General features: G+C 37.7%; 1 protein-coding gene across 1 annotated transcript in view; it reads right to left on the bottom strand.

Annotated features, from left to right (window-relative positions):
• The window catches only part of CSMD1 (CUB and Sushi multiple domains 1), a 2,028,797-nt gene that overhangs the window by 1,649,458 nt on the left and 353,288 nt on the right, over positions 1-26,051 (bottom strand). Inside the window, exon 2 of the mRNA XM_027598604.2 lies at positions 24,466-24,682. Within this exon, the coding sequence (XP_027454405.2) occupies positions 24,466-24,682 (217 nt within the window). The remainder of the gene's footprint in view (positions 1-24,465; positions 24,683-26,051) is intronic.

Raw genomic sequence — 26,051 nt, 5'->3', positions numbered from 1 at the left:
CAGCATTTAAATGCATGAATCTTACTAAAAAGAAATAAAATATTTCACTTTTGAAAAATTTGTCATCAAGCTATCCCATCTTTTCCTTACAATAAAAATCATTCCATCTCAGATAATTTTCTAAGATTTTACTAATTTTCTCTGATTTATCTGAAAAACAATCAGATTTGTAGCACAGAGTAATTTAACCTGAAAATTAGAATCCGTGGACTCTAATGACTTCACACTCATTTTCAGATAACAAAAATTTCCTATTTGTCTCAGACCCACAAACCCATATCTATTAGTGCCTCCATGACACCATGGCATAAATAAATTGACACAATGAACAGGAAAAGCAATTACTCATTTCAAATCTATTATCACCCTTGCACTCTCAATTCAGAGAGAAACAAAAGTGAGTATGAGTGTGTATTCAAGTGTGCAAAGCCCACACACACCTGTGTGCACATACGCATGCACCCATGCTAACTTCTCAAGGTTCTATGTTGTGTATCACTGACTAGTCTCTTCACAACGGACTTAAACAGCATTTCCTCCGAAGGCTGAAAAGCCTCCCCAGTACAGGTGATTGACAGGACTAGGGTTTATTCCCATCTTCTATGTGGAGAAATTATGGAAGTATTATTTACTGGCTTGTGCAAAGGAAGACAGTTATTTAGAAATGCAGAACAATGTCCTGACTTAGATCACAGTAACTTAATTGCTTAGAAATATCCAATTCTTAATCATAAAGTCATCAAAATATTAAGCAGATCCAATCTCTTATTCAACAGTCAACAAGTATTTGAGAGCTAGTAGCTTCAGGTCTTCACACTGTCAGAAAGAAATTTAATCCAAATCAAAAAGTACTACACCCAGAAGTCCTTAGTAAAGGAACAAGTTTTAGGATTGAAAGGTGCTATTTCCTTATATCATCTACAATACCCAAACCAATTGTACAAAACTGTCTTGATGATAATCCAAGAATATAAAAAATAAAATAAAAACCTCATTTCACTGAGTTGTATTTCAATATTTAAAATGTGGTTTTCATCTTGCCCCTGATAGCTGATAGTAATATATCAGAAATATATTTCAAAAAGATTATTTAACTACAGTAGATGGACTTATAGTCTTTAATAATGTATATGTTGTTTCTATAAACTTAGATTGAGTCTCTAGCTGGAGACATTTTCAAATCACAATGTTAAACAAACAAAGAAACATACCATTCTTTTGATTAGTTAATTCGTAAGTTAATTCCTTGGAATGAAACAATTGTAATTCTACTCAAGAGTTCTCAGTTCATGGTGTGGCCCATCTAAGTCCCAACAACTTAGAAGCCATCCTATAAAGTGCTCCTTTTGTTACTGCTAAAGATAAACACCAAAACAAACACTCTAAAAAGTGTTTTTCTTAGTAAAGTTCTACATTCTGCATGAGCATTTTGAGACTCAAAGAAAGCAAGATGAACAGTGGGCCCATCCCAGAGGTCTGTCCTGACCTTCTGAATGAAATCCTTCCTCGGACCAAACAGTCAAGATGCCCACCCATCCCTTTTCTTCTGAACTCCCCCATGACATGGAGGGGCATTAAGGAGGCAAGTTCTGGCCTCCGAAATGCAGAGCGCCTTAATAACTCAAGCTCATTTTTATGAGAAAAAAATTATTTTAAGCTGGTGACAAACCTGTTTTTCCATGCTTACTGTCTGTATTGAAGACCCTAAACTCTACCAAATACAAAGATTTTCTCCCTCCTGCATTTCAGCAAAATATCATTTTTGATAATGTTCAATAGACTACAGTTAAAAACAAACAAAAACAAAACAAAATAAATAAAAAACCACCCTAAGGTACAGGAAATGGGTCCAGCAACTAATGAGAACCTACAATGGATACACCATAACCTGAGAGTTAGGGAACATTGAATTAGTTTTACTTTGGGGGCATTGTGACTGATTGGTTATTTACCAAGTAGTGAAGATCATCCCTACTTGATTTTGAGAAACAAAGGAAAAATTTAAAGGCAAGAAATTCATTTCAGTCTTTTAAGCTGGTTCATTCTTTTCCCGACATTTGACTGATTTTAAGTTTCAGTTTGTTTTAAGCTTACATAGGATACTAACAATGCAACAGGTCTGTTTAACAGCTGACTGCAAATCTGCTCAAAACAGTGGTGAGTTCTGCTTTATTTTACCTGATACACTCCTTAACATTCCATACATGAATTCCTAATAGGTTTCTAAGTTTTTTAATTGATTGTAGTTTTAGACTTGTTTTAGAAATAGGTTTATAATCATAATTATACAATTTAATTTTTTAAACATGTTTATAATTTTTATGGAATCTAAGATAAGCTGTATTTTTATTACTGCCATCTGCTCTGTCATTTTTATTCAAGCTACTCTTCAGTGTTCCATACAAATAGATGGATAAAGAAAATATAAATAAAATCTTTAAGAGCTTTTAAGTATTCTTTGACACAGTCTAAAAACTAATATAGGTTTTACCAGAAAAGTTCAAATTCGAAAGGGAAATGAAATAGAAACCGGGGCTGGTTCTAATAGTATTTAATAGTATCAGGAACAATGCAAGCATGTCATTCCACCTTATTTCAAAATATGTAAGACTGATCTTTCAGTAAAGCAAATGCCTCACCATGAACCCAGAATGTAAACATCCAGGTGAATAACCCACTAGGCCACAGCAATAAGTTTCAAACTGGAGTCTGCTTTTCCTAGCACCACTGGGAACCAGGCCCTCCCCTCGGGGTCCATTGTGTGGACCACCTGAGTCCTGTGTTTGAAATAAGAGCCTGGTTGTAAAATTAAGCTCATGGCCCTTGCAGGCCACCCTGTGAGGTCACCCACGTTGGAGGGGCTCTTCCCTAAATCACCACAGAGTTCGTTCTCACTGGTTAGGTTTTAGCTCAAGGCCATTCCCTCAGTGAATCACTTGGCACTCATCACTGGAAGAGTTATTATTCATCTCCTCTGTGAGATTATTCATTCAAGATCAAAGGCCCCATCTCCTCCCCTTCGTCAGCTTACCCACCTTACCACCTTCCTCACCAACGTCTGTGGCCTTGTTCATATTCAGTCAACATTTGTTAATTGAATGAGAAAACACAGTATTGATCTTTTTAAGTATTTGTAATATGGTCACTTCCTATTTTGACAAGTTTTCTCTTGGTCCTTTGTCTTTGTATAGCTCTTAGTTCCTAGAATAAATATTTTAGAATATGTGCAATGATGACAAGATCACTACAATTTTAGTTGCACTTAGTTCTGCACAGACTCCTACATGAGAGGGTCCAGTCCCCAGAACTAAAATTAAAAAAAGAATCTGGAGACCATTCATTCATAGCATCCATGTGTCCATGCTGTGTGATCAACCAGTCCGCCCACCTAGAAATATCCATCTTAAAAGACTCCAACCCAGATCTTAAAAAATATCCTTCCCTAGTTACCCCTTCTGAGAGAGCACTAAACTCAGGAATGTAGTGTTCTTCCTTAAAAGCAGGAAATCCAGTGAATGGAGCATTGCTTGAACAGGTTTTGTTCAGGCGGCCTATAACCGAGTATTCTAAGATGCAGAAATATTTCAGAGGTCTTTAGCAGAAGAAAAAAAAAAAAAAAAGAGTGGGCAAGACTCAGATATGGTGCTATTACAGAGCTAAAGCTTAATTTATATTCTGGTCGGGAACCAAGCAAAAATCTCAGGATAGGGTTTTCTTCAACTCTGTGTGTATATTTATTTCTGGAATCTTCCTATCTCTTGCATAGGCTTCTCTCATATCCAACAGAAGCAGGTTTTTGAAGTTTTTCTGAGCTTCAGAGCCAGAAGCATTGCCGTGGGAAGCAGTTATTTACTGTGTCTTAATCAGGCATTACTGTAAATAAACTAGTAGATCTAAAATGCAGTTGATGGACCATCTTGTTGTTTTTACAATGGGGGAGGGGGTAGGAATGCGGTCACTGCCTTCCTAGCATCACTGGAAAGCCCGAAATGTATTTCTGATTTCCCTTCTCAGAGAAAATGTTACAGGATGTTTTTATTACCTTACCCTTAATCTATGTAATTTAAAATACAAGAGCATGCGTAATGGAATAGACACAGTTGGTTAGAATGAATGAATTCATACACACACACACATACACACACACACACACACATACACGAACAAATCTATTGTATTTCTAGCAGAGATAATATTAGTTTCAGTAATACTAGAAGGAGTATAACATAATGCAATTCTGTTTCAAAAAGGATTTACCTACTTAACTGCTTAGGCATTTGCCAAATAAATATTCAATGATAAATAACCTTGATGAACTTCACTAGGCTTCTGCCCTGGATTTAATTCATAAAAGAAAAATTAATGATTTCCCCCCTTACTCTTTTTGGGGGAAGCAGCAGAGTATCTACATTATCAGTTTTCCAAAGATTAATTATTGATATATTTTAATGCTGAATATAATATATTCACAATATATTATAAAATTAACAGTACTACCTAGCATGCTCCAAACGAACTGAATTTCAATTTGTCACTCAGGGTTTGGCAATGTTTAGCATCAAGACTGATTTTTCAATTCTGAGTGTTTGTCTTCCCTCCCATGAAATAGCAAGCACATGTGGTGCTCTGGATGATGGTCATAGATGGTGCACCTAGCACCTAGAACAGCCCATTGGGCTGGAGCATTACCAAACCCCGCAGCCGTAACACAAGTCCAGAGTCTACGCTAAATCTCATTGCATCGTGCACATGCATGCCAAGTATTCCTGAGGGGTCTACCAAATATAGCCAGTCACATTTCCCACCCGCTTCTAGCCATGTGGGACTCAGTGTCATTTAAGTAACAAAGACATTACTTTAAAAAGATCTTCAGACTGCTGTTCTCTTGCTTTAATAACGTCTTCTTTCTCTCTCAAGAGAAAGCTCCTGGAAAAACAGGCATGTTCTAATAATCTTCGTGTCCACATAACTTAACACAGTGTCTTGTGTAGGTTAGCTGCAGAATACATCTCACTTGGAATTAAATAACTTCATTAAAAAAAAAGCCATTTGCGGGCGCCTGGGTGGCTCAGTAGGTTAAACGACTGCCTTCGGCTCAGGTCATGATCCTGGAGTCCCGGGATCGAGTCCCGCATCAGGCTCCCTGCTCGGCAGGGAGTCTGCTTCTCCCTCTGACCCTCCCCTCTCTCATGTGCTCTCTCTCTCTCAAATAAATAAATAAAATCTTTAAAAAAAAAATAAATAAAAAAATTTAAAAATAAAAAAAGCCATTTGCTTCACTTAAGGACAAATAATAGCATAAATGTTAGCACTATACCAATCAGATCTAAATGTTAAATATTAATAACAGATTTACATTTATACACTGGAAAATTTGCCTAGAATACAAAAAGAGGCATAATTATGTGTTCATAAACACTATTTTACATATACATTTTATTAAATTATAATCACTATGGGTGAATTAAATCCTTATTAATAGAATTAGTTTTGCTATTCATATTCATATTTACAGAATTATATCATTAGTTATGAGAATATAAGTTTTTCCTTCTGTAATAGTAGGTCTATAAACACCCATGCCTATTGTGTTTGGTTTTCAGAAAGTAGTAATTGAAGACAATATACAGAAATGTTTCAACACCAACTACTGAATAAAATGTGTTAATAACTGGTATTCTATAGAAGTCTTTTCTGTTTTAAGAAATAGATTATAGATGTATATCCATATGTATGCATACATAAAATATGCACATACATACATACATAAAATATTTATATGGCCTGAGAAAGTTAAGTGGCTTGCCTAGAGGCTGAAATTTACTAAATGGTCATGTGTGATGCTTTCCTCCATCTACTAATAGCTAAGATTGGGAAAACTACTATACAGTGAAAAAAGACAAAATATGTTTCAGTGATTTCCAAAGGATATGAATCATGCGGAATATATTCTCTCACTAGAATAGAAATGAGAAGTCAGTAGCAATAAAGTTGCTAGAAAACCCCAAACCCTTTGAACTCAGACACTATTCTTTAATAATTTACATGTCAAAGATGAAATCATAAGAGAAAATAGAAAATATTTTAACTGAATTACTACAAAATGTATGGAATGCAGATAATATAGTGTTTGGAGGGAAATCTTTATCATATAAAAGAGCTAAATCTGTAACCTTACAGATCTACTTAAATTGCTGGAAAAAGAAGAGAATAAATCCAGCATAAATAGGAGGGGAATAAAAGAAATAAGTGAAATTAAAAAAAAAAGATAAGCCAAAGTATCTTTGGGAAGGAAAAAAGAAATCTGACAAACTTTTATCTACAAAGAATACAAATCACCAATATCAAAAATTAAAAATGATTTATCACCACAGATTCTATGGACATTAAGAGAATTTAAGATACTATTAATAACTTTGTACCAACACATTTTATAATGGAGATTAAGTGGATAAATATCTTGAAAAATATAATTTACCAAAGTTGACATAAGAAATACAAAATCTGAAACATTCTAAATCTTGGAAATATCTTTTAACAGATTCACGAAAGGAAACTCTAGATACAGATGTTTCCTTGTGAATTTTGTCAAGAAATAACATCAAAATAACACAAACTTTCTGAGAAACAGAGGGCAGAGAACACTGCTTTACTCAATTTTTTGACCTTACCCTTATCCTTCTAGCAAAACATGAAAAAAGTTACCCAAAAAAGAGAATTACAAACCACAACACTCATGGGTGAAGACACACAATTCTTAATAAAATATAACAGGTCTATGAAGGGAGGGAAAACTGAATGGGAAGAAATCAGAGAGGGAGACAAACCATGAGAGACTCTTGACTTGTTAACAATAGAGGGTTACAGAAGGGAGGTGAGTGAGGGGATGGGTAACCCGGTGATGGGCGTTAAGGAGGGCATGTGGGTGATGAGCACTGGGTGTCATATACAACTAATGAATCATTGAACACTACATCAAAAACTAATGATGTACTATATGCTGACTAATTGAATTTAAATTAAGAAAATAAAATAAAACAAGTCAAGCCCAACACTATATAAATAGTATTTTATGACCAAATAGACTTCATCAAGAATGAAATGTTAATCAATATAATTGATCATATGAATGTAAAAAGGAAAGAAAAAGTACCACCATTTCAACTGATGCAGAAAAAGCAGTTGACAAAATTAAACACATTTATAACAAAACCCTCAACAAATAGTAGGAAACCTTCTTAGACTGATAAAGAACATTTATGAAAAAATATATACTCAATTTATCAGTCAAGTTCCAATAAGGAGATCAAAACTCCTCCAGTAATTTGAACAGGGAGAATTTGTATTAAAGAGTAATTAATTTCCAAGCATTGTTTCTTGCAAAATGTGTTTGAGAATTATTTTGCATTAAGAAGCAAAAAGTCTGAATTTGGTTTAATATTTACAAACTACTATGTCTTATTCCCTGAATAACTTTGAGACTTTAGTGATTGTCATCTGAACTATAAGAGTCCACGTGTCTTAGCTTACTTAATCTTTTTTTTGGGGGGGAGGTGGGAGACAAAAAGAAAAAAATGGTGCCCCTGGGTGGCTCAGTCAGTAAAATGTCTGCCTTCAGCTCAGGTCATGATCCCGGGGTCCTGGGATGGAGTCCCTGTAGGGCTCCCTGCTCAGTGGGGAGCCGGCTTCTCCCTCTGCCCCTCTCCCCTGCTCCTGCACGTGCGCTCTCTTTCAAATAAATACAATCTTTTTTTTAAAGATTTTATTGATTTATTTGAGAGAGAGAGAGACAGCGGGAGAGAGAACACAAGCAGGGGAGAGAAGGAGAGGGAGAAGCAGACTCCCCACTGAGCAGGGAGCCCGATGCCGGACTCGATCCCGGGACCCCGGGACCATGACCTGAGCCGAAGGCAGACGCTTAACAACTGAGCCACCCAGGCGCCCCGCAAATAAATAAAAACTTTAAAAAAAATGATTAATTAGCAGAGGATTTAGTACAAAGGTAAAGAGGACGGATTCAGGAATAACAAGAGAAGAACCTTTATTTTCAAGGCTGACAGAGTACCCAGAGAAGAAAGGGGAAAAAAGAAAGTCCTCCTCCTGAGCAGAGATTGAGAACTTGTTGGGGACAGGAGGTCTGGTGGTCCACGGGACAGTGGAAGCCATTGCTGAGTCCCACAGCTGAGAGCTGTCAAGGAGGGAAGTACCTGCTGGAGATCTGTTGAATCTTTCTGGCAAGTCACCATGGGGGCCGCCAGCCAAACTCTAGCAAGATGATGCAACTGGCCACCCTGCAGAGTGCCGGCCATCAGGGGACACAGAAGAAGCTAAGAGTGCCCTGGAACCGGTAGGAAACGCACCTTCCTCTTTCAGCCCCTGCAGCAACTGGGTAAGCCCAACATGGTGCGAGCTGGCAAGGACCACTGTTTATGGCACACATAAGTAGCACCACAGAGCTGACAGAGAAGGGCTGATTTGGAAACCAGAGGCAGTATGTTGGGAACCAGGACAAGGAACGTCATCTGTACTGGTCTTCGTTTCCCCTCTGTGTTCAGAACCAAGTCAAAGGTGCTCATTTTATCACTGCTAGGCAACACAGTATTGAAGGTATTATCCACTTCAAAACAGTCCCAATGAGAAATAAAAGGCCAGAGGCGCCTGGGTGGCACAGTCTGTTAAGTGTCCAACTCTTCATTTCAGATGAGGTCATGATCTCAGGGTCCCGGGATCCAGCCGCACATTGGGCTCCATCTTTAGTGGGGAGTCTGCTCAAGATTCACTCTCTCCCTCTCCCTCTGCCTCTCCCCCCTCGCTCACTCACGCACCCTCTCTAAAAATAAATAAATCTTAAAAGATAGATAAAAGGCCAAAAGGAAGAGGTAAAATCCACCCCCTTGTAGATGATAAGATTATTTATATTAAGATTCCAACGAAATTTCAAAATAGCTACTAGGACTAGTGATTGTATTTAGGAAGGTCACAGCCTACATTAACATAAAAAAAATTTCTGCATATTATCAAACAATTAAAAATGAAATATAATAAACAATGGCATTTATGATAAAACATTAAAAGTAGTAGGAATACATCTAATTTAATATTCTGAAAGAAACAAAAGAAACCCCAAATAAATGGTGAGATATTTTATGTATTCATGTATTGGAAAACTATTATTAAAATGGTAATACTTTTCAAATTTATTTATATAGATTCAAAGCAAGCCCAACCAAAATCCCAAGGAAATTTTGATAGATATTGACAAGCTTAGTTTAAATGAATCTATGAAATGCAAAGGGCCCAGAATAAACAACACAATAATAAAAAAACAAAGCTGTAGTATTTACTTCACCTGACTTCATGACTTAGTGTGTATTACAATGATCAATTCAACAAAAAGACAAACAACATTGAAAAAAAAAAAGTCCCTCATATATATCAGAAATTGATTTTCAACAATGGTGTTTCAATGAGGGGAAATGAAATCTTTAACAAATGTTAGACTCGCTGAATATTTAATTCTTTTTTTTAAATGAGCATCTACACTTACCTAGTGCCATACACAAAAAGTTAACTTTGTAAAAATCATAGTCTTTTCAACAAATGTTGCTGGAACATTTGGATACCTGGATGCAAAACGATGAATTTAAAACATTGATTCATGTCATATATGCAAATTAACCCCAAGTAGATCAGATCTATGTTGAAGAGCACAACTATTAAACCTTTAGAAGAAAACCTTTGTGCTATTGGAGTATGCAAATGTTCTCATATATTCCATAAAATCATAAAAAAATAATACTGATAAGTTGAACTTTATCAAGATTAAAAATGTTTGTTGTTCAACATATACCATTAAGAGAATGGGAGAAATTATCTATAACATAAGTCAGTGGAAGATTTTAACGGTCACTTCACAAGAGGAAGATAGTTGACCAGTAGATGCATGACAAGATACTAATATCATTAGTCATCAGATAAATGTAAATTGAACCACAGTAAGACACTCCTTGACACACCCGTTAGAAGGACCAAAATTAAAAAGGGTGGACACACCAAATACAGGTAAAGATGTGGAGTAACCATAATTCATAACTACTGTTGGGAATGAATGTAAAATGGTAAAGCCCATGGAAACTCTGTGGCCATTGCCTTGAGTTCAACATAAACCTACCTTGTGATCCATCCATCTCATTGATAGGTATCTGTCCAATAGAAATTAAAACATCTGCCCAAACAAATGACCACAGGAACTTTATTTTTAATAGCTAAAAACTGGGGGGGAGGGGGAAAACAAACCCGTGTTCATCAACAAGGGATAAATTAAATATGGCATATCCATACAATAGAATACTATTTGGTGATAAAAAGAATGCACTCTTGGGACACTTGGGTGCCTCAGTCAGTTCATGCCTTCAGCTCAGGTCATGATCCCAGGGTGCTGGGATTGAGCCCCACATCAGTCTCCTTGCTCAGCAGGGAGCCTTCTTTTCCCTCTGCCTCTGCCCCTGCCCCTGCTCCTGCTCACTCGCTAAAATAAATAAAATCTTAAAAAAAAGGAATGTACTATTGTTACACAGGGAAACATGGATTTATCTTTAAAATGACTAAGTAAAAAATAAGCAAACAAAAAAGCATACATGGCACATAATTCAATATACATAAAATTCTAGCAAATGCAAACGAATCCACAGAGTCAAAATGAATTAGTGGTTGCCTGGAAACCAAGGGTAGAAAGCAGGATGGATCACAAACGGGCACAATGACATTTTCATGGGTAACAGAAATATTTGTGATGACATTTTATGGTGGTATAGGAGAACTCCAGTTTTCCATTTTCAGTATATACAACTTATTCTTTATTATATTTCAAAAGAAGCATGAGGGGTGCCTGGATGTCTCAGTCCATTAAGCGTCCAACTCGTGTTTTCTGCTCAGGCCATGATCTCAGGATCGTGGGATTGAGCCCCACATCGGGCTCTGTGCTTAAGGGGGTTGTGGGGGGTTTGTTTCAGGATTCTCTCTCTCCCTCTGTCCCTTCCCCTGCTCTCTCTCTCTCTCTAAAATAAGGCTTAAAGAAAGATGTGAAAAATTAAAGGAATCATTTGTCAATCTAGTTTTCAAAATCCAGTCTCCAGCTCTTGTGTAAAGAAGTCTAGAATACGTCCAACATAATTTGGGCTATTTACATACCAGAGTTCTAATTCAGGAAACCCAAATAGCAGGTTTTCAGAAAAACTTGGCAAAGCAACTACCTAATAATTATACAAACTTTATTCAGTTAAAGAGGCGGGCAACATAGGAATACACTACTGACATATCAAACCATATCATCGCAACAAAAGGCACAGAACAGGAAAAGGTGAACTCTAGTCTACAGAATACCTTTGAGATTTTATCAAATCTCCCAATATTCAAACTGAGGTAACTGAACTCTATAAAATTGTAAGCTACTTTGGGGCCAGGTGTTTTGTGGATGCCTCGACTCATCACTCTGGAATGACCAACATGTGGCCTTAACAAGGCTGTGATTGTTAATTAACTTTCTAGGGCAGAGGATGCAAGCTGTTACCACACAAAAGCATTTCCTTTGGCTTGCACCGTATTTTTTTTTTTTTAATTTGGAAAATAATGGGCGTCGGGCTGGCAAATGACCTGTAGGGGGGCCCACCCGATAAAACCACTGTATCATCTTTGGTTACCCTCAAACACCCCTCCACAGCCATCCTCCCTTTTCCTCACTCTCCAGACCAGAGTTCCCGGCTTTCCAAGCACGCCCTTGCCTCTGTGGCCAGACAAACCCCAGGCCATGTCATTCTCATCTGCACAGCCCCCGAACAGCTAAAAGAGAGGGAACCCCAGCTCAGCAATGGCTGGGGCACACCCAGATAGAGTACCACAAGGTGTTGGCAGGAGACTGGCCCTTTGTGCACAGGCACATACCAGCTTCTCAGACAGAGGTATGTCCTCTGACTATGGCAGAGGGGACGGTCTCACACTAGACCCTCAGCTATCCCACTGAATGAAGTGGCCCTCCCAACACAACCTGGGTCTGTGGGAACATCTGGCCCGAACTACCAGAAGCGAAGGGGACTAATGGGTACACAGGCTCCAGCTGGTCCTCAGCCCCTTGGGCTCCCCATCCTGGACACTGCTTTCCAGAAAGAACTAGGCTTGTATGGGCAGAAAAAAGGAAACAAGCCAATGCATTCAAACATACAGGAACACAGAACAAAACCCAGGCACTCACTTACCTCCTGGGGCCAGTTGCTGCTCCGGTATCCATGAAGTGTCTGGAAGCTGTCCCAGGAGACCATCACTGCCTGTTCCTGGAGGCTTTTTCAGTAGAGTAGTCTAACTGCGTTGCTCTCCATTTTGACTCAGCCCAACTGCCACACCCTGGGACCCAGAGCTGGCCTCTTTCCTGGAGCCCCACCCGCAGGAACTTTTCCACCTTCTGAGAACCATGGGGGACACCCACAGACTGGGCCTCGTTGCACATTCCCAGGAAGGCAAACAGGGCGCAGACGGAACCTGCAGGGTTCACGTGTGGCTCCTGATGAAGGAGCAAGAAAAGGACGGATGGGGTTTGCTAGGCATTATCACCTGCAGAGCGGCTGCCTGGACCACTCTTCAAGTTGAGGAAGCCGGGTCTGGAGGGAATCTTGGGCAGTCTACAGGTGGCCTTCATTGTATCTTACAAATGAGAGAGTTTCACATAACGGAGAGTTGACTGGAAACTGCCGTGGATCAGTTGGAAGCTCTGGTCACATTGGATAAGGCCCACGTTTCCGCTTGGCGACTGTGGATGGAAGGTGGGTAGCAGGCCCTCTGTTTACCTGGACCTCGATTCTCCCTTTCACCACAGTTTCTTTTATTATTGTCTTACACCCCATCTGCTTCACTCATTTACATCCTCGGTCTGACCCCAGCAGCTCCGTGAGCTTGTGACCCTTGTCTGGTGAGCAGGTGGCGATCAGACCTCGAAGTCGAAATAACACCTGCCTTACTCTGTCCCACTTCCCCTGGGTGCGACCTGCAGTTCAGGCCCTGGGCACTGTTTTTTAAAATTGAATTATGATAATGGAAGATATTGGCAATTGTTATAAATTAACAACTTGGAATGAATGAGTTTATCATCATTGCTTTATTCTTCATTCAAGTTGCTTGCTATTTATGCTACTGAGATCATGAGAAAATGGGACACCTGACAGGGAATTTTGGAAAGAGAAAGCGCTCAGAACGGTGAGGGTAAGACAGGATGCCCGGGGCGGAATGTAACTGTCACGCCAACACACCAAGGAAAATGGGAGAAAGGAATCAGCTATGGGAGGAAACGAGCCTGATCAACAGCATACATTCCACCTGCTGCTTAACCACTGCCTTCCAGCCCCTCTAAGAATGTTAATCTTCCTTTACTGTAGTTATTTCCTCAATGTCCCTCAACCTTTTCAACTCTGCCCTTGTTTGGCATCAAGCTGAGAGCTTTTCTAAAAAAAAAAAAAAAAAGTGCCTCTGGCTGTGCATTTTGAATGAAAATGCACACTAATGCCCGTTATTTTAGAACATCAAGAAATGCAGGAGTCACTAATATGCTGTCTGGAGAATAACATCCATTAATCATCCCTTACTTATAAAGAGATGCATATTTTCTCCTAAATCATGAAAACACATTTATTATACCAGATGGTAAAGTCTCACATAGAGGGTACAGTTTCAGTGCAAAGCTTAAATGATCCTTTCAAGGTCCCTGTGTGAGCAACATACATTGTATTTGGGAAAGTAACTATGTACAAGTGCAATACTAGTCAGTACTCTCAACTATTCCTCCTCTGAAAGTTACATATTGCTTGCTTGCTTTCTCCCCACATCCAGCACTACTTTTCAAAGTAATATTTGGCTAACTCTACTAGATTTAAAAGACACACACACACACACACACACACACACACACACACACACACACACACACACTATACATACCGAGCATTTGCTGTTTTAGAAATATCTAATCTAAAAAAACTATTTTATGATGCATGTGCATATAGAGTGTGAAAACCTTTAAAACCTAAGCAAGAAAATACTCTGCTTTGTGTATCTGTATCCTATTCTGGATAAGCTTGGTACATTTTAGATGGGATGATCATGGACCTGTAAGAATTGATACTATGGTCAGAGAGGATGCCATGCAGGGTCCCTGTATCTCCTGGGAGAAACTGAGAAGTTTTCTGATTAGGGAAGACATGTTTAGAAGCTTAGAGGAGGACAGGGTTTTATTTACATCCGTTTGCCTCCTTGGGCTGAAAGGCTAGGGGTTGTATGAAGCATTCACTTGCAGGCTTTCCCACCCCTTCCAAGTCTCCCTCTCGAAGTGCATATACACCCTGTTCACCAGCGACTGTTCTTGAAATAGGGAGCCAGCCACGCACATTCTGCTTTTATATGAGTGGTTTCTAAAGGAAAGAGGAATGGAGGTTTGTTATAAAGTATATGGCGGTAAGGAGTAGTCGAACAATAGTGATGACCCTGAAGCTTCTGTTTGAGGGTTTAGTGCAGGATCAATACCTTTTGGGGCTTGGGAAGTTGGGCTGAGACTAAGCTGCAGAGACAGAATTGTCTGATCTTAAGGTGGTTGTCAGACAGGGGCCGCGGAAACTGGGGCTCAGGGTGAGAAGCCAAGAAAATCCAATTAGGGTCAGTGAACTCAGGGGCACTAGGAGGGCAAGGCTCCAGATCCTTCTGAAGAAGTTGGTACTGGCAAGTTTTACCGCCCCCCCCCCCCACTAATGTAATAGACCCTCCCCAGCCTGCCTCAGCCTCCAGGGCAAAGAATGCCCCAGAAAAAAGATCTGAAGGCTTTATTCCCTTATATTCACAAACCTGTAAGCTGTGGGCAGATTTCTCAATTCTGCTTCAGTTAATATTCCAGATGCTATGAGGGAAGCAAGAGAGATCTAAGCCAGAAAAAAACCTGAGGTTTAAGAAAGAGAACCCCCTATTTCTGCTCCTGGAAAGCCTTATTTGAAAGCATCTTCTAAGTTCAAAGGCTTTGGGCTATAAATACTTTTAATTGTTTACACAATTTGTATTTATCACACTCTTGGCTGCCTAAATGCACAAACTTGAAAATGTCTCTCAAAACTACTGCAGTTTTTAAGAGTAACATTTCAAAATTTGAAATAAGTCTCCTTCTAAGATAAATATTTACCTTGCTGATTATTTTTAGTAAATTCAGATACAAAGGAAATCATATTTATAGCAAAGGGAGAGTCGTTGTGTTTATTATAGTAAAAGAAAGAATTGCTTCAGGTTATAAGAAATTTTCTATCCTTTTTAAAAAAATAATTTTGTGAGTTAAAAGTACATAACTATCAGATTTTTACACAGAGCATCCATTCCATTAAAAATATCCTATGAACAACTAGTATTATTGAATTAAAGTGCTTTTGTTTAGTGTATTCTGGGGGCTTCGCTGCTGTAGAGGATATAATGATAAATCAGCAATGGCTGTGCTATCCAAATATTTAAAACAATGAGAGGAGGGAAAAAGTAAGTCTTAAGTCATTCAACTACTAATCTGGCCATCTACATAAAACTCATTAAAATCTTGGAAATTTGTAGAAATAATTTTTTTCCTAATGATGTATGGTGACTAACATAACATAATAAAATTAAATTAAATTAAAAAAATAAAGTCCATAAAAAAAGAAATTTGTAGAAATCTGATTATTCATTGCTCCTTACTGCTTATCAGGATGGATAACTTCCTGGTGAGCCATGTGACCAAACTATTTTTGCAGATTCACTACCATGAAGAAGAGTAAAAGTCAGGATCTAACTGACTTTTTGACACTTTTATTCCTTTTCCAGGAAATGAAGGACTAAAAAATATAATAATTGTATTTTCTTTTGAGAGAGAATACGAACATGATTTTCGGTAAAATATGATTATGCGTCATACTGTGGAAATCCCATTTCCTTGCTGACAAAATCCTGCAAGTGACACCGTCATTTCCGTTCAGTCCAATTGCACCTGCAATCTGCCTGCTCCCTCTGCACAGCAGAGAGTAAGTGTCTCTCAGGCTTCGTGAGTTCTGTTGTACCTCTTTAAACTGAGGTTCTAGAGGGGAGGGGGTGGGGGATGGGTAGCCTGGTGATGGGTATCAAGGAGGGCACGTTCTGCATGGAGCACTGGGTGTTATGCACAAACAGTGAATCATGGAACACTACATCAAACATTAATGATGTGATGTATGGTGAGTAACATAATAAAATAAAAAAAGGGAAAGAAACTGAGTTAGAGATAGAGATAAACACGAAGATAGGCATAGACATAGATGTAGTTGCTTCTACAAGAATTCCAAAGACAGAAAACAGATACTTACAAAAACAAAAAACAAAAACAAGAGCAGAACAACATTCCTCTCCTAGGGCTGCCAGGGACACTCAGCGGCCACAGTGTTTCAGGATGAAGACAGCATTTTCTCTTGATTACAGCTACCTGGCAGAACCCCCTCTGGGAGCCCTTGGGCTGGATTCATGCCCTTGGTCTAGCTTCCTACAGCCCCACTGAAGTCACTACAGAGGTCAGCAATTATATATAAGGAAGAGATTCCTGAGATCCCACCACCATCCAGAACTCCACTGAAGGTGTTTGATTATGAGGTATGAAACATCATCTATTAAAGAGAATAAGGTATTGAGAGAAATTGGGCATTCTAATACTGTATTTAAGTTTAAAATATAGAGATCTCTTCATATCAGCCACTAAAGATCACATTTGCTAATTTCAGTGGTGTGCCATATTACATTTATACACAGAGACTAAATAGTCTCTGTGGAAAGATAGACAATCTTGATTTTTTTCCATATTATCAAAATGCACCCGTAAATATTCCTTTACATACATTTGGTCATATTTGGAGGTATATTTATAGAATAAACTCATAGCATAGCCTTGCTGAATGAGTTTTTCAATTTGAGAGAAATTTCAAAATTTATATCTGAAATGATCCTTAAAAACTCTAACCTGTCAAAACATGTAAAGTGTTGCCATTCAGAATGATGAGATATTATTTTTCATAATTATTTTACTTGGCTTTAGTTATACTGATTGCCATGAAATTCTTATATTTGAACTCTTTGGTCATATTTTTACCAGATTTTCAATTAAATGATTTTATTTCCTCATATTTCTGATAGTGTATCTTATCAATGAAGGACATCAGCTCTTTGTCTTGCATACCTGTTGTGAATTATTTTTCTCAATTTATCATTTGGCTTTTGGATTTTAAATTTTAGGAAGTCAAATTCTTCAGCCATTTTCTTCATGATTTCTAAATAATGTGTCCTGAAGAATTTCTTTCCAGTATTTTTGTTTTTTTCTATTAATATTTAAATTTGTGATCCAATGTATTTCTTCTGTTAAGTGGCAAAGGTAAGATTTTATATTTTATGAAATCATGCCTACTTTCAGGCTCCCATGACCAATACCACAAAATATCTTTGCTGAACATGGAATCCTGTTGCCAACCATTTGTTAGTCTTCTTGTCATCTGTTCTCTTTCTAAAACTTGAAATGCTTTTCCCTATGTCTGCATGTTTATAAGGGGAATGTCCTAGGTGTTGGGAGTTTTGGGAAATTTTCCATACACATATATTTATGATGATCCAAAAGACGTCTCTGACCATATGAATAAAGTTTACCACTTTCAAAGTGGCAAGATATTGAAATGAACCATCAGTGTTTGACTACTGAAAAAAAAAATCACCAGAACTTGAAGAGGTAGGTGTTGGAATTCAAATACATGTGAAAACTTACTTGTAGTATTGCAAACATAATTCTGCCTATGTCCCTTAAATGCTTCATTATTTTATCTCTGGGATTTCTACGTACTAGCAATTTCATCGTTTTTGTTAATAAGCATAAGTCTTACAAACATACATATATAAAATATAGTTGGACTCAACCAAAACTACATATTAAAATCAGTTATATTATATGTGTGTGTGTGTGTGTGTGTGTTATATGTAGATATAGAGATAGAGATATTTAGATATATGTGTTCGGGCCTCAATCTCATCCTTGAATTTCTGGTTTCCATACTAATCCACTGTAGACAGTCAATTTAAAATAAAACATGCTCACACACAAAACAAAACAAAACAAAAACCTATTCCTTACCCAATAAGCATTGACCTTGCCTATGAGTTGCTAAGTTAGAGCATATATTGAGAAAAGAAAGAAAGAAAGAAAGAAAGAAAGAAAGAAAGAAAGAAAGAAAGAAAGAAAGAAAGAAAGAAAGAAAGAAAGAAAAGGAAAGCATATGCTGAGAAAGGAATTTGGAAGATGTATCAGAAACGATTATTTTTTATTTCATCACCTAAAATCTATATATATAGTAGTGGACACAGCTGACAAATTCACATAATTCTGGGAATATGATAGGTTTTTACGAGAGGACCTCGCACCACCACTGTCTCCCTCAGCTTCTCTGCAGAGTCCTCTCTAAGGTAGGAGATCCTGTTGAATCAGACATGCAAGCACTGCTTGGGTTTCTGGGCTTCCGTGGCCTGACACATCACCTCTGGGCAGTGGGCTCTCATGTAGAGTTTCTACCCCACCTACAAGACCCATTTCTCTGGGCCCTCCCTTGCCATGTGCTGGTGTGGTCAGGCTGGCCATTCCTTCTGTTCCTGACGATGAGGGTGGCTGAATATGATATGGTGTCAAGACACAAGTTTGGTGTTAGAATGGGACTCTAATCTCTGTAGAATCTCTTATACCCACTTTGCACTACATTTATTGGAGTCTGAATTGGAGTATTAGTCACCACCCAAGCTAAAAATAAAATGATGCTTTGATTTTTATCTAATTGTTGATCTGTGAGTGGCTCTGTCAGGACCTTATACCAGCAATGGGGAACAGAAAGGCAGAATTTAGGCATCGTTAGATCTCTAAGCTAATCTAATCTGAATGCAATCAAAACCCCTTCTTGGCCCTTCAAAGTTCTCAAGTTCTAAACATCACCAGGTATAGCTAATATTACACGAGTTTCTTAGCTAATTTTAATACATTCAAACACATGATAACAGTGCAGAAAAAAAAAAAACTGGAGAAATCTGATCTCTTTATTTGGATAGCCCTATCACATTAATCTCTAACTTCTTATCATCATCATTGCAGCAAACAAGGGATAATCTTGTATAAGTCACAGAAGGAGAGTCAAAATCACTGCCAAAGCTATTTTCTTGTACTCTACAATAGTTGTGGAATAATATATCCTGATTCCCACATATGCATGACACAATTTCCCTCCATAGGTTCACTTTTATTCATTTATTGAAGTTATAATGAGATTTCTACTCCAAGTTTGATATTATAATGTTATCACAGTTGGAGATTGATGCCAACTTCAATTATTTTCTGATTTGGGGACAAATAAACACTACTTCATATTTAGAGAACACTTACTGGATAACAGTCTCTCTCTTAGACAATGAACTCATGCTCATCCAGAGGAGAGAGAGATAAGTGAACATATCCATCATCACCAGAGAAGACACATTCCTGATACATGTCTTAGCCTCAGAGGACATGTGTTCTACTTGACATATTCAACACAGATATACAACCCCAACAATAGGCAACATCAGAGCTAGTATAATTTCAAAGGAGCATATCCTTCAGGGAAGTGCTAAAGGAGCTTAGAAAAAAATGAAACTTTGGGGGGGTGTTTTGTTCTTTAATGTGGTATGCACAGGGAGAATTTTCTGAAATAGGAATAATGCGAAGTGGGTTTCGGAAGTTGGATATCATTTAGGTGAGCAGAGGGAAGGATGAGGAAGTAGGGATGATAAACATATTCTCTTATAAGTCAGATCAAGGAATAACCCACAGATCCATTCAACTAAATAATAAACTCCCATAGGGCTGTAGGCAATGACTCCTCTCCCAAATGCATATGTTGAAATCCTAACCTCCAGTGTAACACTATTTGAAGGTGGGCCCTTTGGGAGGTGATTAGGGCATGAGGCGGAGGCCTCATGAATGAGATTAATGCCCTTATAACAGAGACCCTAAAGAGCTACCATGGCCCTTCTGCCACATGAGGACAAAGGAGATGGTTGTTTACCATCTATGAACCAAGACACCGTCCTTCATTCGACGTTTAATTTGCCGGCACCTTGATCTTGGACTTAAAACCTCCAGAAGTATGAGGAATAAATGTCTGTTGTTTTTATTTTTTTAAGATTTTATTTATTTATTTGACAGAGAGAGAGAGAGAGACATCGAGAGCAGGAACACAAGCAGGGGGAGTGGGAGAGGGAGAAGCAGGCTTCCCGCGGAGCAGGGAGCCTGATGTGGGACTTGATCCCAGGACCCTGGGACCATGACCTGAGCTGAAGGCAGACACTTAATGACTGAGCCACCCAGGCGCCCCTGTCTGTTGTTTTTAAAAGCTGGCCAGGGTAAGTATTCTGTGATAGCAGCCCAACTAGACAAAGACAATTAGAAATGAATACAAGAGACTGGAGGTCAGAAATACAGTTGGGGTCAGGTTACGGGGTTCCTTCAATATCAGGGTCATGTTTCCAGAAATGTTTATATTAGTGGCGGTATAGAGCAGAACAGGACTGCAGTGAATGTTTCCGGATGGGGAGGCATGAGCCCTAGGATGGGAATGTCACTGTCTTGGTATACTGGTGAACCAAAAGCCCCTTCCAAGATAGAACAAGGGCCTTCACTGGAGCAGCTTCTGTGAGGATCAAAACAGGTTGTGGCTAATGAAGAGATGTTGCAAAATTTTATGATTACATGATTGGACACTTGTGGGAGCTTGAGAAGAGAGGGGGCAGAGTTTATAAAGGGCAAAGATTTAAAAAATAGCAATAATGTGACAGGTCAGTGACAGGTCATTGACAGGTCATAAAAATTACTAGTTTTAAGTCTAGGTAATTCAAAGAGCAGATTTTTTTTTTTTTTTTAAGTTATCTCTACACCCAGTGCTGGGCTTGAACTCACAACCCAGAGATCAAGCATTGTATGCTTTTCCCACTGAGCCAGTCAGGCACCCCTCAAAGAGCAGCTTTCTTTTTCTAATTTTGAGTCAATACTTTTAAGAGAAGCCTTAATTTACCTTTCTTTTTTTTTTAAGATTTTTTTTTTTATTTATTTATTTGACAGAGAGACACAGCGAGAGCAGGAACACAAGCAGGGGGAGTGGGAGAGGGAGAAGCAGGCTTCCCACGGAGCAAGGAGCCCAATGCGGGGCCCGATCCCAGGACCCTGGGATCATGTCCTGAGCCGAAGGCAGCCGCTTAACCGACTGAGCCACCCAGGCGCCCCCCTTTCTTTTTTTAAAAATATTTTATTTATTTATTTGACAGAGAGAGACAGCAAGAGACAGAACACAAGCAGGCTTCCCACCAAGCAGGGAGCCCCACACAGAACTCGATCCCAGGACCCTGGGACCATGACCCAAGCTGAAGGCAGATGCTTAACAACTGAGCCACCCAGGTGCCCCTTAATTTACCTTTCAATAGCTACATGTTAAAATTGAATTTATTGATGGAGTAGCACATCATATATGCTTGTCTGAATTATATAAATAATCCAAGATGATAACATAAATTGTATGTTGGGTTTTGTTGTTATTGTTATTTGTTTTGGTTTTTTTTTTTGCTTTAAAGAGTTTTTTCTTATATAGGGTAAATACTACAGTTAGTCTTCACTACAGGTCAAATTACAACATGCATATCAATAATCCTAACCTCCACATTCCAAATTCTGTTAGTTGTTAAATCTAAATCATATACTATTTGGAAAAATTTTCTTTACTGTGGTTAAACAAATGAAATTTCTTTATAATAAGATTCTCAAGTTCTCTAATAAAACAATTATTATTTTTTGTTAGTGCACATGCTGAACTACTAAGAACAGTTTCTGTGCAGCGGTGAAGAAATAATTCAGACCAGAACAGCTCTAAGAACTGTGACAGCTCAGTGGGTCAGGGCAAACATCAGTCCTTTTAGAAAACATCCTTAGAATTCCAGAGCTACTGTCAGTGTTGAGTTGGGTACATTCGAGAACTAGACAACCGTTTCAAGATGTAAGGGGAATCAGTTAGCAAGCAAGGAGACTAGAGGCTCCCCCACCTCGTTAATTAGAATTTGATACTATTTGAAACTGCTTTGCCGTCAGCCAGTGTGGAAATGTTGCAACCATCTTAACAATGTTCACATTTCTATTTCATGTTATTTATCCAAAACGTTATATGAGTAAAGACTCCTAACACTTAGCAGTCCATGGCATTCTGTTTCCGATATGCTTTGCGTATTTGTGTAATGATACCTAGCGTGGTCACTTCCGTCCCCAGAAGAGCTCCCCTATAGACAGTCCACATAAAGGCATTCTAAGTATGTAGATACAAGATAGATTATACAATTTAATAGATGAAAGAATTTTCCTCATCTTTAGGACTGGAAACAGGCAGAAATACGAAATATTTGTTCTCTGTCTCAAACCAAAAATTGAAGGTAACTGAGTAATTTATGTGAACCCAAGGAGTTCTTTCTTATCAGCCTTGCTTGCTTTGCTTTCACTAGTAAAAATATCTAAGTCAGTAAAAACGTCATGATGTCATACATATAACTCACCTATATTTATAAAGATCTTAGAGGCACTGATGCAAATTTATATACTATTTACTGAAATAAAATACAATGAATATTGTTATTCCACCCTTAATATTTCCACTGATGATCTTGTTAAAATACTGAAGATGGTAGGAATGTTGTTTTCTAAATGTTATAGTTAACGTATAAAGTGGTAGTAATGTCACCATAAGGATATATATTGTTTAAAGACAGGAAACCAACATTTAAGCATGTTTCCTTTAGAATAAGATAGAATTATAGGAATTATAATAAAATAAATTATAATAATTATAAAACATAAAATAAAATATAATATAAAATAAAAATATTTTTAAATTTTAAGATAAATTAGGAAATGGAAATAAAGAAGTATTTTTTAAAGAGTACATACAGAGAATTTTCTTAATGGAAAGAGAAAGAATTACTTTTAAAAAAGAGTCATATGATGATATTTGAATATATTGGATTCTCTATTTTGTTTTTTTATGTAATAAGTCCTTGCAGTTTCTATTACAATTCTATTGTTACAACATACCACCATTAGTATCATGCTTTATTTGGAATAAAAACTAGTAAATAATTTTTAGAAAGGCAGGAAGTGGGTAAGAAATCTTGTGTCATGTTACCAAGGATAATATTCATAGAAACTTTCCTAAACATTCAAAGTTTAGGGTCATATGTGTTAGACAGGAGAAAGTTTACTTAAGTAATTCCTAAAGGAGATAGTTGAGTGCAATATATGACAAAAAAGAAAAGTGGAAATGAGTTTCTAAAAACAGACAACAGATATTGTAAATGACCCAGAAAAACCAAAAGGTGTTGTATATCTGAAAATGCATAAAGGGAGTGCAAATAAAGTATATCATTATATATTCAATATATTAACTTATATATACCTTAATATATTAATATATTAACTAGATGTACAATTTTCTGTGGTTGGAGACTTTTCTCAATCCACAAAATAGTAAGTATGTGATTTGTGTGTATTTCTGCTGACAATAGCAACAATACCATTTCAGTACAATTTCTTCTGCCCACTGTCAAATTTTCCACAAAACTTCATATATTCAAAAAACAATATCTAATTAGTACAGAATTTTAAAACCAGAGGATAAAGCCTCATTTGCCTTTTTAAAATATTCATAAGTTTACCTAAGAAATTCCAATTTCTTTGAAAGGGACATTCCTCTTTGTTTTGACAAATTAAAAAAAAATGGATATACTTGTACAGGCACAATTTTTTTTCTTGCTGATAAATAGGGAAAAAAATGTAACTTAAAAATCATCCCAGAAAATATTTGTTCTTTCTTTATGGTAAAAATCATAGATCAAAGAGAAAACTAATGGGGAATGGAATATATTATGATTATATGAACCAAAAATTCTCCAAAGAGTTCAATATTCTTTCATTTTTTTATCCCTCCCACTTCCCAGACTCTTTGTATTCAGTGTATTCTCTGAGAATGTAAAAGTTCCTTTTGTTGTTCTCTGAATTGCCTGCATGCATTTCTTTTTGTGACTTTTCTCTCAAAATCACAGTTGCTTAAAAACAATGGTGTATTGTAACTTTACTTGAATTACCTTGACAACACTGTGTTACAGATCTGTAACAATTTGATGTCTATAAAGGAAGACAATGATTGCTTTCAATAAGAAGTTTTTAAGTATTAAAAAGTGTCCACAAAAGCCTACTTTTTATTGTAACTAACATTTTCTGATAATTAAATTCAAATAATTCCAATTGACTTCCAGAATCTAAGTCCAACAGTGCTACCTAATCTGTAATATAAAGAGTCAATACTTTACCTCACTTTCAAATTCCCTTGTTGGAGCTGTCCATCGTACACCGATAAAATATCAAAATCTTCTTCAAGGGCAAAGGTATGAAATGACAACTGTATCCGATTACGTTCTCCTGTGATAATGATCCAGGTGCAGTTAGCGTAGTTTGGATAACCATGTGGAAACCCTGGGCTCTCGATGGTGCCATTGGGACCCTGGACTAAACCGCCACAGTTCTGACCTGAAAGAGAAAGCACACACACAAAAAATCAGCATATTATTTTGGCCTATCTTTACTCTAGGATTTTTTTCTTAATTTCCAACCAGTTGGCCAATTTTTATAATAACTTATTTTGTGACCCTTCGTGCACAAATATTGAATGATAAATTGCAAAAGTGTTCTCCAGTGCTAAAAGGTGTGTGTGTGGTGGGGGGGAAGGCGAAGATGGAAAATATACAAATTTAGGAATTCATATTAGAAATTTGAGAAAAAACGTTTTCTGTAATTTTCAAATACATCTTCATTGACACCCACCTGCCATATTCGTGAAACAAATTTGGTGTCAGTTATCTGCCACAGCATCATGCTGGATGCTGAAAAACTCTGCCTTTAAGTTCCTTGCTCAGAGAAACTACACTGACAGAGCAAATAACCGTTATAAAACTACACACACATACACACATATTAGTATATCCAAATGACTGCAACCTGAAGCAACATGAATAATTAGGGAAAACCACACTCAGTATTCAAACTATCGATTTCTACCTACACTGGCAAAGTCTCACAAAGCCAAAGAATAAAACAAGACCGCAGAGATCTACCCAGTTCAAAATAAAAGTCATAAAACAAGAGAAATTAAATTATGCAAAAATTAAGGAGCAGCCCATCAGAATAAGGGAACTTCCCTCCATCAATGTCTTCCTGTTCCCATGGGTGGAATTCAGAGGTTGGCAGGGGAAGGTGACTGCATATCCCTGTGACAGATGCCACTGAAGAAAAGACTCAGAGTCAGGCTTCCCTAAGCAGGGTGCAGGATATCCCACACTTTCTTCCCCCTTCTTATTCTAACTTCCCTTTAATAAGTTGAATTAGAATTGCTCTTACTGTTCAAGATTGACATTTGTGATGTGGTGATTTATAATAAGATGTATAATAAGAAATATATATTTGGTCTTTGTTCCCTTTGGCACAGAGCTCCTAAAACCTTTGGAATTTCCTAAGGGATGTAAGAAAAGTGTCTTGTGTCATATTAATGAGAGGACTTTTGGGAAGCATGTAAGGTTGGGGGCCAGTTGCAAGGAGAAACAAGCAAGTGATTAGAGGGGTTGGAACTTTCAGTCCCACCCCCATGACCTCCCGGAAGGGGACAGGGGCTGGAGGTTAGATCAATCACCACTGGCCAATGATACCTATTAATCGATCATACCTATGTAATGAAGTCTCAGGGCTTCTAGGTTGGTGAGTATGAATGACACTCCCCTGTGCATCTCATCTGGCTGTTGATTTGTATCTTTTAATACCCTTTGTAATAAACCAGGAGTCTAGAGAGTAAACGGGTTTCCTGAGTTGCATGAGCCCCGCCTGGCACATTAATGGAACCTGAGGA

This window comes from Zalophus californianus, chromosome 2 (genome assembly GCF_009762305.2).
Source record: "Zalophus californianus isolate mZalCal1 chromosome 2, mZalCal1.pri.v2, whole genome shotgun sequence".
In the NCBI taxonomy this organism is placed as follows: domain Eukaryota; kingdom Metazoa; phylum Chordata; class Mammalia; order Carnivora; family Otariidae; genus Zalophus; species Zalophus californianus.
This window is presented reverse-complemented; position numbering and strand designations above follow the sequence as displayed.